Source organism: Coregonus lavaretus (genome assembly GCF_964263955.1).
Source record: "Coregonus lavaretus genome assembly, contig: HAP1_SCAFFOLD_1257, whole genome shotgun sequence".
Taxonomy (NCBI): Eukaryota; Metazoa; Chordata; class Actinopteri; order Salmoniformes; family Salmonidae; genus Coregonus; species Coregonus lavaretus.
Window position 1 is genome coordinate 1 of NW_028161821.1, and position 13,271 is coordinate 13,271.

Here is a 13,271-nt window from a genome sequence, read left to right on the forward strand (position 1 = left end):
TAACTGGCTAACAGTAGCTACTAAGGGTAAGTTATAACCTACATTTATTTTTGTTTTGTTTTTACCAGAGTCGTTCAAGGGAATTCGGGACATGGGTGACTAGTTAATGTTAGCTTGGCTCTCTCTGTGTGTTTCGTGCCGTGGGAGGAGGGGTTGGTTCATTGGCAGATAGCAATGGCTAGCTAGTATGCTAACTATTCTAGCTAACTAACTGGCTGAATAAGTTGACGACGTACTCACTCAAACTGTCAAAACTAACCCAAAACTTTACACAACGTTAGACACGGATACGAATGATCTGTTTGGCGTGTTAACACACTGGTGGTTTGTTGTAACTGAGTATTGGTATTAAACCGTGTTATTGGAGGCTGGCATGCTAGTTGGCTATGGCGTCATAGGATTCGGTGCCCTGGGCGGTTTTCACAGAAGAATACTGTACCAAGTTAGCTAGCTGAATAAACTAAGTTAGAGTCTATACCTAGAAAACATTGAACCACTGTAGTTTACAACAATTATAATTTCTACAGTGGAAGTTGGGAGAGTTATATTTGAGTGTTTCAGTGAAACATAAGTGAGGGAGGCCCCGCTCTCTCGCTTTCCCAGATGTTTAGTTCATTTCATTCCGATCTCCTTTGCATTATTGTAGCCTTTTTCTGTAGCCTGTCAACTATGTGTCTGTCTATCCCTGTTCTCTCCTCTCTGCACAGGCCATACAAACACTTCACACCGCGTGTCTGCTGCCACTCTAATCTGGTGGTCCCTGCGTGCACGACCCACGTGGAGTTCCAGGTCTCCGGCAGCCTCTGGAACTGCCGTTCTGCGGCCAACAAGGCAGAGTTCATCTCAGCCTATGCTACCCTCCAGTCCCTCGACTTCTTGGCGCTGACGGAAACATGGATTACCACAGAAAGCACTGCTACTGCTACTGCTCTTTCCTCGTCCGACCAAATGTTCTCGCATACCCCGAGAGCATCTGGTCAGCGCGGCGGTGGCACAGGAATCCTCATCTCTCCCAAGTGGACATTCTCTATTTTTCCCCTGACCCATCTGTCTATCTCCTCATTTGAATTCCATGCTGTCACAGTCACTAGCCCATTCAAGCTTAACATCCTTGACATTTATCGCCGTCCAGGTTCCCTTGGAGAGTTAATCAATGAGCTTGACGCCTTGATGAGTTCCTTTCCTGAGGATGGCTCACCCCTCACAGTTCTGGGTGACTTTAACCTCTCTACGTCTGCCTTTGACTCATTTCTCTCTGCCTCCTTCTTTCCACTTCTTTCCTCTTTTGACATCACCCTCTCACCGTCCCCCCCTTCTCACAAGGCAGGCAATACACTTGACCTCATCTTTACTAGATGCTGTTCTTCTACTAATCTCACTGCAACTCCCCTCCAAGGCTCCAACCACTACTTTGTATCCTTTTTCTCTCGCTCTCCTCCAACACTACTCACTCTGCCCCTCTCAGATGGTAATGTGCCGTCGCAACCTTCGCACTCTCTCTCCCGCTACTCTCTCCTCTTCCATCCTATCATCTCTTCCCTCTGCTAAATCCTTCTCCCTCCGATCTCCTGATTCTGCCTCCTCAACCCTCCTCTCCTCCCTTTCTGCATCTTTGACTCTCTATGTCCCCTATCCTCCCGGCCGGCTCAGTCCTCCCCTCCTGCTCCGTGGCTTGACGACTCATTGCGAGCTCACAGAAGAGGGCTCTGGGCAGCCGAGCGGAAATGGAGGAAAACTAGACTCCTTGCGGACCTGTCATCTTTTCACTCCCTCCTCTCTACATTCTCTTCCTCTGTTTCCGCTGCTAAAGCCACTTTCTACCACTCTAAATTTCAAGCCTCTGCCTCTAACCCTAGGAAGCTCTTTGCCACCTTCTCCTCCCTGCTGAATCCTCCTCCTCCTCCCCCTCCCTCCTCCCTCTATGTGGATGACTTCGTCAACCGTTTTGAAAAGAGGGTTGACGACATCCGATCCTCATTTATTAAGTCAAATGACACCGCTGGTCCTGCTCACACTGCCCTACCCTATGCTTTGAATTCTTTCTCCCCTCTCTCTCCAGATGAAATCTTGCGACTTGTGATGGCCGGCCACCCAACAACATGCCCGCTTGACCCTATCCCCTCTTCTCTTCTCCAGACCATTTCCGGAGACCTTCTCCCTTACCTCACCTCGCTCATCAACTCATCCTTGACCGCTGGCCATGTCCCTTCCGTCTTCAAAAAACCTATACTCGATCCCTCCGATGTCAACAACTACAGACCAGTATACCTTCTTTATTTTCTCTCCAAAACTCTTGAGCGTGCCGTCTCTAGCCAACTCTCCTGCTATCTCTCTCAGAATGACCTTCTTGATCCAAACCAGTCAGGTTTCAAGACTGGTCATTCAACTGAGACTGCTCTTCTCTGTGTCACGGAGGCTCTCCGCACTGCTAAAGCTAACTCTCTCTCCTCTGCTCTTATCCTTCTAGACCTATCTGCTGCCTTTGATACTGTGAACCATCAGATACTCTTCTCCACCCTCTCTGAGTTGGGCATCTCCGGCGCGGCTCACTCTTGGATTGCGTCCTACCTGACAGGTCGCTCCTACCAGGTGGCGTGGCGAGAATCTCTCTCCGCACCACGTGCTCTCACCACTGGTGTCCCCCAGGGCTCAGTTCTAGGCCCTCTCCTATTCTCTCTATACGCCAAGTCACTTGGCTCTGTCATATCCTCACATGGTCTCTCCTATCATTGCTACGCAGATGACACACAATTAATTTTAACTTCTGATAACCAGGTGGCGAATCGCATCTCTGCATGTCTGGCAGACATATCAGTGTGGATGTCGGATCACCACCTCAAGCTGAACCTCGACAAGACGGAGCTGCTCTTCCTCCCGGGGAAAGACTGCCCGCTCCATGATCTCACCATCACGGTTGACAACTCCATTGTGTCCTCCTCCCAGAGTGCAAAGAACCTTGGCGTGACCCTGGACAACACCCTGTCATTCTCCGCTAACATCAAAGCGGTGACCCGATCCTGCAGGTTCATGCTCTACAACATTCGCAGAGTATGACCCTACCTTACACAGAAAGCATCACAGGTCCTAATCCAGGCACTTGTCATCTCCCGTCTGGATTACTGCAACTCGCTTTTGGCTGGGCTCCCTGCCTGTGCCATTAAACCCCTACAACTTATCCAGAACGCTCAGCCCGTCTGGTGTTCAACCTTCCCAAGTTCTCTCATGTCACCCCGCTCCTCCGCACACTCCACTGGCTTCCAGTTGAGGCTTGCATCTACTACAAGACCATGGTGCTTGCCTACGGAGCTGTGAGGGGAACGGCACCTCCTTACCTTCAGGCTCTGATCAGTCCCTACACCCAAACGTGGGCACTACATTCATCCACCTCTGGCCTGCTAGCTCCCCTACCTCTACGGAAGCACAGGTCCCGCTCAGCCCAGTCAAAGCTATTCGCTGCTCTGGCACCCCAATGGTGGAACAAGCTCCCCCACGACGCCAGGACAGCAGAGTCACTGACCACCTTCCGGAGATACTTGAAACCCTACCTCTTTAAGGAATACCTGGAATAGTATAAAAGCAATCCTTCTTCCCCCACCCCCCATAAAAAATTAAATAAAATAAAAAGTGGTTGTCCCACTGGCTATCATAAGTTGAATGCAACAATTTGTAAGTCGCTCTGGATAAGAGCGTCTGCTAAATGATGTAAATGTAAAATGACCAGAAGTCCTCACAAGGATAGTAAAACTTGGAAAATTCAGACAAGTGGGGACATGTCACTGAAAAAGGCAATTTTAGGATTAGGGGTTAAGTTTAGGGTTTGAATTAGGGTTAAAATGTGGGTTAGGTTTAGGGTTAGGGGTTTGGGGTAAGGTTAGTGTTAGGTTCAGGGTTAGGGTTAGAATTAGGGTTAGTGTTACAATTAGGGTTAGGGGTTAGTGTTAGGTTTAGGTTTAGGGTTAGGGGTTTGGGGTATATTTAAGGTTAGAGTTAAGTTTAGGTTTAGGGTTAAAATAGGATTTTGAATGGGAATCAGTTGTTTGGTCCCCACAAGGATAGTTAAACAACATGTGTGTGTCTCACCAGTAGTTATCTTTGTTCTGGTCCTTTGTCTGATGAATATGATGAGAATGAGGGCAAACACACACACCACCATCCCCAGACCTGTCCCCATATACACCAGTACACCTGGAGAACACACAGTAACACATTAGTAACACACACACCACCATCCCCAGACCTGACCCCATATACACCAGTACACCTGGAGAACACACAGTAACACACATACACAAAAACACACACAGGTTTCTTACCAGTGGATGAATCGGTTTTCATTGCTTCTGTTGGGGTTGCTATTGTTAATGGTTCTTCGCTCACTGCTTTCTCTGAATCAAGACAGAGATGAGAGAGAGAGAGAGAGAGAGAGAGAGAGAGAGAGAGAGAGAGAGAGAGAGAGAGAGAGAGAGAGAGAGAAAAAATCAGGTGTGTAGTGCTAGGGTAAAAATGTGCACCCCTCGGGGTCCCCAGGACCAATAATTAGTACCACTGGTTTAGAGGTTACCTGTTGTTATGACTACCGATGTCCTGCTGACTATGAAAGGTGGGCGGAGACTGGACCTAGGGATGTCAGGCTGAATAGGCGGAGCTGAAAAGAAAAGTATAAATGATGTTCTGTGTAAGACTGTGTTGTTAGAACAGGGAAGCTGAACAGGAAGTTATGTTAGTAGTAACAGCTGAACAGGAAGTGATGTGTGTAACAGCCACAGTGTGACACTGAGTAATAGATAACATTCTGCTCCTTAATAAGAATGATGTGCTGCTAAATACTAATACTGAATATTACTGTTTCTCTTCAGTACTAATACTATTACTAATGTGTGTTAAACTAAAGACAATATAGCTCTAGTACTGAGAGAGAGAGAGAGAGATAATGCATGCAGAGAAGAATTAGGCAGATATAATGTTTACTCTACAGGTGTTTAGAGGTGTTTAGATCAGTGCCTGATCACTGATTACTTTCTGAATGGACTGTATACCCTGGTATCTGGATGCTGGGCAGCATATAATGCAGATGTACTGTCTCAATCTATGTCTAGAGCAGTGTATCTTAATCCTGGTCCTGGGGACCCAAAGGGGTGATCATTTAGTTTTAGCCTCAGCACTACACACCGGATCCCACTAATAAAGGTTTTGTGTGTAGTGCCAGGGTCCAATAATGAGTACCACTGGTTTAGAGGTTACCTGTTGTTATGACTACCGTTGTCCTGCTGACTATGACAGGGGGGCGGGGACTGGTCCTGGTGATGTCAGGCTGAATAGGCGGAGCTGAAAATAAAAATATAAATGATGTTCTGTTCTGTGTAAGACTGATGTAAGACTGTATTGTTAGAACAGGGAAGCTGAACAGGAAGTGATGTGTGTAATAGCCACAGTGTGACACTGAGTTATAGACAACATTCTGCTCCTTAATAAGAATGATGTGCAGCTAAATACTAATACTGAATATTACTGTTTCTCTTCAGTACTAATACTATTACTAATGTGTGTTATACTAAAGACAATAGAGTTCTAGTACTGAAGAGAAACAAGATGGTGAAATTCAATTCCTCTGTAAATACAACAACATGAAACACGTACCATCCAGGACTGTGAGAAGCACTTCATGAGACGTGTCTATGAAGAATCTATCCACTCCACACCAGTAGGTCCCAGAGTCTGACATCTTCAGGCTCTTGATGGTAACAGTGAAGTCTCCATCTCCTATGTCATCTATACTGTATCTCCCTCTCTCAATATAGTTCTTGCTGTCCTCAGTTTGAACCAGAATATCTGAACCAGTGCAGGTGTCCTCGCAGAAGTATTTTATGTTACTCTTTGCGAATTTATGTGAGCATTTGATTTCCACCTGTCCTCCTAAAAGTCCAGTCACTGCCAAACCCTCTGACTCAGCTGGACACAGAGCTGTCACATGAAAACATGAGAAATAGTCCAGTTCATATTAAAACCTGTCACCCCAACACTTCATAATATGTTATGAATACATAAAACACACACTAGAGTACCTACAGTATGTAATTAAACTGTAATACAACTGAGTGAACTCACCTAACAGAAGGGTAACCGTGGTGATGAATTCTTTCTCCATGCTGTTCTACCCCAACTCTCTCTCTCTCTTTCTCCCACTTTCTCCCCCTTCTTCTCTCTCGCTCTCTCTCTCTCTCTCTCTCTCTCTCTCTCTCTCTCTCTCTCTCTCTCTCTCTCTCTCTCTCTCTCTCTCTCCAGTTCCAGTATTCTATATTTCTTCTTGTTTTCCGGGTGACTGTTCAGCTTCCTCTTTCTCTCTCTCTGTCCAACCTCTTTCAGCATGTCTACAATGATGAGTACTACTTCCCCATATCTCTCTCTCTCTCTCTCTCTCTCTCTCTCTCTCTCTCTCTCTCTCACACACACACACATTCTCACTTACTCTCTCTCTCTGCCTCTCTCACCCTCCTTCCCCACCCTACCATACCTCCTTGCCCACCCTACCATACCTCCTTGCCCACCCTACCATACCTCCTTGCCCACCCTACCATACCTCCTTGCCCACCCTACCATACCTCCTTGCCCGTCCAAATTAAATATTGAAATATTGATCATTTATTTGACAGAAACGCGCGCCGATAGAAGGACGCATCAATCTCAGTTAAAGCATCCGAGCGAGCGAAACAGCGCCCCTCTGTCTCTGTATGTGTAGACCATGTATCTAATGCTGTCTGGTCATAAAGAGTATGGCATGTTCATACTATTTCTGTCCAGACAGCATCAGATACATGGACTACATATAGTAAGAAAGAGGGTCGCTGTTTCGCTGTCTAGGATGCTTTCTCTGGTCAGAGAGTTTCAGTAGAGAGGAAGAGGCGAAGCGAGAGGGCTCACTCGCTCCAGAATCTGTCCAAAATTAGCCCAATGCGTTTCTATGGACAGAATAAGCAGAACTAATCTTGTCGCCTGCTTTCCCGCCATTGGGACAACAACTCGCATTGTTAGGGTGGAGACATGAGTATCTCCTCATTATATACAGATCTCTGGTTTCAGCCACTTGTGAATTAGGAAGGAAAGTTGGAGGATGCACAGTGTAGTGTTCGGATGCTGCCTCCCCTAAAGTAAATTGATATTTTGCCAAAATTATATAATTACTCCCGTCTAAGTAAAATCATTCAAAATACTTTACCAGAGAGCTTGACTTAGCCACAGAGGACCATTAGCTACTATTTGGGAAGCCAGCAATTTGGGCATCTCCAATAGGCTATCTCTGAGTTCCATGTGCTAATTTCTTTAGCCGCCAATGGATCACGGTGTATCAATGCGTCCATATGGCAAAGGCTGGTGTTCTTTCATTAGTTTCATTCCACCAAAATATGCATATAAAAACAATCATAACTTGCTTGCAGATAGGTAGAAATTGTAGGATAAATTGTAAGCTTCCCCAAACTTGAAAGTCATGAGCTGCCTATGGTTTTTATTACAGCACCATTAACAACATGTGGACGTCCCGGGAAAAACACGCGCCAGCCTATAGAAATGGCTGTCCAACTGATTCGTTCTGGAGCCGGACCTGCACGTCACTTTATCAATCTAACACACTAACAGCGCCCCCTATTAGCTCATTGAAGTTACTGCGTTACAGACATGATTTGTGGAGATTAGAATAGAATAGCAGAGGAGATTTTCAAGAAGTTTTATTAGTTTGGTTTATATGACTTTAACTTTGATTCATATTTTGACTCTGCTATAAACAGTGACCTAATTGGTGGACAACTATTGATTCTGCTATAAACAGTGATCTATACTGATCAAAAATATAAATGCAACATGCAACAATTTCAAAGAGTTACAGTTCATATATGGAAATCAGTGAATTGAAATAAATTCATTAGGCCCTAATCTATGGATTTAACATGCTTATCTATGGACAAGGCTCAACAATATCCTAGACCTCTATTAGACAGGGTTAGGATTAAAACACAGGCTCAACAATATCCTAGACCTCTATTAGACAGGGTTAGGATTAAAACACAGGCTTAACAATATCCTAGACCTCTATTAGACAGGGTTAGGATTAAAACACAGGCTCAACAATATCCTAGACCTCTATTAGACAGGGTTAGGATTAAAACACAGGCTCAACAATATCCTAGACCTCTATTAGACAGGGTTATGATTAACTATGTCATACTCTATAAATGGTTTATAAACATTCATAGTGTGTTGTGTAACATTTGACAATTCACCCTACAGTGGGAGTTGTTATGTCAACATTACACCATTCGTAGAGCATGACATACGGTTATAGATGATTTGTGAAGCATTTATGTAGTGCTTATGAAGCCTTTATGTAGTGATTCGGAAGCATTTATATGTGCTATATAAATCCTTTATTAGTGGTACTTTGTTTAAAGAGGGACAGGATTAACCAATGAAACACAGAGATAAAGTGCCTACCTGGTGTAACGATTAGTTACCGGAGTGTAACTCCAGTTCCATGAGTGGAGCGGAGCCCCATAGGGGAGCTCTGCTCCTATTGGTTTACCCACTGCCCTAAGGCAGCATCAGCCTGAGACAAAATTATGCACACACCTGCAGCCAATAGGAGTACAGGTGTCCCTATAAGAGGGGATGCCTCCCCTCAATCAGCCTCCCGAGATATTTATCTTCAGTGAGACTAGAGAGGGTCGGCAGGGCCTTAAGTCCTATGGGGCTCCGCTCCACTCATAGAACTGGAGTTACACTCCGGTAACTAATCGTTCTATATCGTGGAGCTCCGCCCCATAGGGGAGCTCTGCTCCTATTGGTTTAAGGCGGAGCGTAGCGCTCCAAAATGTACTCCCTGCCGAGCCCAACACTTCCCATCAAAATGAAAAGGTCAGGCCTAGCAATGGCTTCAACCAATTCCCGCAGTACTGCAACCACTGTACCCATACAGGCGTCACAATATACCGCGTCATCGGTTAAAGACCCGCCCCACCTAGTCCAATGGCAACACCAATGACTAGTGGGCAGATCACCAGAATAGAAGCCATACTAATCTGAACTAGCAGATAGATGGTGCCTCAATATCCTGTGAAAATACTACCGACCACTAATGGAATGACACAAAGTGTCACTCTACATTGTGTACACAGTAGGCCGCCTCACTCAATCAATGGAACCCCAGAGATTAGTGGGCAGATACCATGATGGAAACCTGTCTCCACAGTCCTGCTTTCCTCTCCTTCTAGCTCAAGGTCTCCCCTCAGCTACACTGAGTACAGACCGAGCCAAAGAGTTAGAAGACATATCCAAGAGATAGAAACGGATAAATGGAGACGGCGTTGACCATGACGCCGCTCTACAGATATCCTCTACCCCTGTTCCTCTGAAAAGGGCAGTAGAAGCTGCCACTCCACGAGTGGAGTGAGCTCTGATACCCTGAGGCAATTGTCGCCCCGCTGCCTCATAAGCTGTCTCAATGCCTTCACAAAGCCAATGAGACAAGCGCTGTTTTGAAAGTGGTCTACCTAGTGCAGCCGCACCGTGACACACAAACAGCTGAGGCGATGACCTAATCGCTGCTGTGCGCTCAATGTAACATGCCAAAGCGCGCACTGGGCACAAGCAATGAAGCCTTTCCTCACTCCTCTCCCTATGAGGAGGGGGAGAAAAAGCCCACAACTCCACGGTCTGTGACCTATATGAGCTCTTAATAACCTTCGGCACAAAAGCCGGGTTAGGACGTAACACCGCTCTGCTCAGATCGCCATTAATGGCAAGGCAGTCGGGTCTCGTCGAAAGAGCACACAAATCACTGACACGCTTAGCAGTAGTCAAAGCGAGCAACAGTGCCGTCTTCATAGACAGCATCTTGAGGGGTATTTGATTCAATGGCTCAAACGGCGACTTACATAGCGCCTCGAGTACCAAAGCCAAATCCCACTGGGGCAGCGTGGCTCTAGGCGTTGGCCTAAGCCGCTACGTTCCCAATAAGAAACGTTTCACTAGAGGGTGGCTGAAAACATTAGTTCTGCCAAACCCCTCGTGACCAGCTGAAATCGCCGCTGCAAACACCTTAATGGTGGCGGGCGATCTCTGCTTATCAAACATAAACTGTAGGAAAGAGAGCACACTCTCAACCTGACAGTTCATGGGGTCCACACCTTCTGTGATACACCATCGTGAAAAAACGTTCCATCTGCTGGCATACATCCTAGAAGTGGAACTGGCCCGTGCACCCTGTATGGTTCTGATCACTGCATCAGACAACCCACGGCGCCTCAACCTGTCCCATTCAGGAACCAAGCCTTCATTGGTTGGCCGATTATGGGCAACTGCCCCATCGAGCCTCCCGCCTGAGTCAACGCGTCCCGTCGATGTGGAATTGGCCAAGGTGGCGCAATCAACATCTGACTCATCTCCGCAAACCATGGAGCCCCTGGTCGATCAGGGGCTATCAATATCATTGACAGCCCTCCTGATCTCACCCTGGCTAGCAGTGGGAGAATGCAAGACAGCGGAGGGAATGCATACAGAAGAACTCTCTGCCACGGGTGGTGCGCGAATGCGTCTCTGCCCAGTGGTGGTTCGTCCTGTTCCCTCAGAGAGAACCATAGGGGACATTGCGCGTTCACACGTGACGCGAATAGATCCACCTCGGCTCTCCCGAACTGTTCCCAAATGTGGAGAACAATGTCCGGATGCAGACACCACTCGTCGTCTCGAGGACCCCCTCTTGACATGAGGTCTGCTCCTACGTTCAAGTAGCCCGGAATGTGTGCTGCTCTCAATGAGCGAAGATGCTTGTGAGCCCAGAGCCACAATTCCTCTGCTGCCCGGTGGAGAACAGGAGACCTGACTCCTCCCTGGCGATTTATGTGAGCTACTGTGGTCCGGTTGTCTGACCAGACCAGCACCTCGCGACCCCGAAGGGTAGACGCGAAGTGGGTCAGAACCAGTCGAACCGTTTCCAACTCCAAGAGGTTGATGTGGCGGCTCGAACGAGGCCACACACCTCCTATCGCTTGTGTCTGGCATGTCCCTCCCCATCCAGTCAGAGAGGCATCTGTAAACACTGGAATGTAGGATGACACCTTGCCTATCGGGACTCCGTGCGTGAGAACTGCCCTTAGCGAGAGAGGAACCACCACCAACCGATGACGTTGACGCACTGGGTCTAGTCTTATTTGGGCGAACCATCGCTGCATCCTGCGCATGTGCAGGAGCCCCAGCGGGACCACTGAATGTGCTGACGACATGAGACCCAAAAGTGACATGATTGACAGCGCCGTCACAGTGTGATTCGGACGACACTTCCTCAGGGCTAGCAATAGTGCTTCCCTTCGAGGGTCCGAAATTCGAGCCCTCATCATTACAGTGTCTAGCTGTACTCCCAGATAGACAATCTGATGACTGGGCCAGGGCGCACTCTTTTTCCAATTCACAGCGAACCCCAGACGTGTGAGATGAATCACTGTCTGTGTCGTGTGAGTGAACGCCAGCTCTGCTGACGGGGCGAGAACCAGCAGGTCGTCTAGGTAGGCTAATAGCCTTATCCCCTGACGCCGCAACGGTTCCAATGCCGCCTCCACACATTTGGGAAACGTTCGAGGTGCCAGGGCGTACCCGAATGGCATCCTCGTGAACTCGCACGCCACCCCTTGAAAGGCGAATCGCAGAAACTTCCTGTGACGCGATTGTATCGGCACATGAAAGTACGCGTCCTTTAGGTCTATGCTTGTACAAAAGTCTCCCTTCTGGACACATTCCAGTAGACGTTTTGTCTTCAGCATTCGGAAGGGCCGTTTGGTTACGCTCTCATTGAGAGTGCGTAAATCCAATATCGGCCTCACTCCCCCCGTCTTTTTGGGCACTAGGAAATAAGGCGAATATAGCCCCTTGTTCCTTTGCTCCTGGGGAACTACTGTGACCGCCTCCTTCGCCAAAAGTTCCGTATACTCTGACATCAGAGAGGCCACTTTTTCTGGCGTTTTCATCACCGTCTCCACCACTCCCCTGAATGGGGGTGGGGTCCGATGGAATTGGAGGGCATAACCCTTCTGCAACGTCTGTTCTAGCCAGCATGAGAGGGTACAGCTTCGTTGCCACTGCCAGCAATGCAGAGAAAGCGGGCGAGCACGAAGCTGTGGTGCATTCAGTAGGAAGGACCTGTATTCCTCTATGGCCCTTGCTGCCGCTATTCCCCAACACTGGGTTGGTGGAACAGCCCAAGGCGGGCCCCCCTCGAAAGGGAGAGGAAATATCAGCACGTTCTGAGAGAATCGGGGGCCCTAATACGTTGGTTACGTCTGTAACTCTAGTATTCCGGCCCTCCGTGAACATAGCACGGGTTTGAACTGCGCTGACTAAGGTGTCAACCTGAGACAGAGCGCCTTCCCCGGATAGCAATTGCGTCATCATGCCATTGTCTGGCCGAGACTGCTGCCTGCCATGAGAACCATCCACTACAGTACTCCTAAGAGTCTTCAAAGTGCGGTCTCTAACTGGTACCACAAGGTGGCGCCATGATACCTCTTTTTCACTAGTCACATGAGTCTGCTCAACTGCGCACTCTAGGTGGGCTGAGCTGTACTCAGAGTAGTGGGTATCATTGCGTTCTGTGTTAAACGGGGGCGCTGATACGTTTGTTACGCCTGTAACTCTAGTATTCCGGCCCTCCTTGAACGCAGTATGAGTCTGTACTACGCTGACTAAGGCATTAGCCTGAGACAGAGCGACATCCCCATATGTAGATCGCGTCATCATGTCATACTCTGACCGAGACTGCAATCTGTCGTGTGAGACTCTCTCTACAGAGCTCCTAGGAGTCTGTGACATGAGGTCTCTCCTCGGTAACATAGGGCTGTGCCCTGATACCTTCCTCACATTCGCCTCCTGTGTATGCTCCATTACACACCTCTGGTGAGTCGGGCTACATACAGAGTGGTGAGAATCAATACGTTCTGTGAGAACAGGGTGCGCCGATACGTTGGTTACACCCGTAACTCTAGTATTCCGGCCCTCCTTGAACGCAGCACGGTTCTGAGCCGCCCTGACTAAGGCATTAGCCTGAGACAGAGCGGCCTCTCCATGCATAGGTCGCGTCATCCTGTCATCTTCTGACTGAGACTGCAACCTGTTGTGAGAGACTCTCTTTACAGCACCCCTAAGAGTCTGTGACATGAGGTCTCTATTAGGTAATGCAAGGCGGCACCTTGTAACCCTCTTTTCACGCGGCTCTAGTGTTTTCTCAGCTTCGC

At 47.9% G+C, this 13,271-nt stretch overlaps 1 protein-coding gene across 1 annotated transcript; it reads right to left on the bottom strand.

Moving 5' to 3' along the window:
• Positions 1-4,080: 4,080 nt before the first annotated feature.
• LOC311120034 (CMRF35-like molecule 1) lies at positions 4,081-6,189 on the bottom strand (the record flags this gene model as incomplete). Its single annotated transcript, XM_084194665.1, has 6 exons — positions 6,106-6,189; positions 5,638-5,961; positions 5,242-5,325; positions 4,562-4,645; positions 4,314-4,385; positions 4,081-4,185 (listed from the first exon to the last, which is right to left on the bottom strand). Coding segments are annotated over exons 1-6 (709 nt in total), but the record flags the coding sequence as incomplete, so codon positions are not given.
• Positions 6,190-13,271: the final 7,082 nt, after the last annotated feature.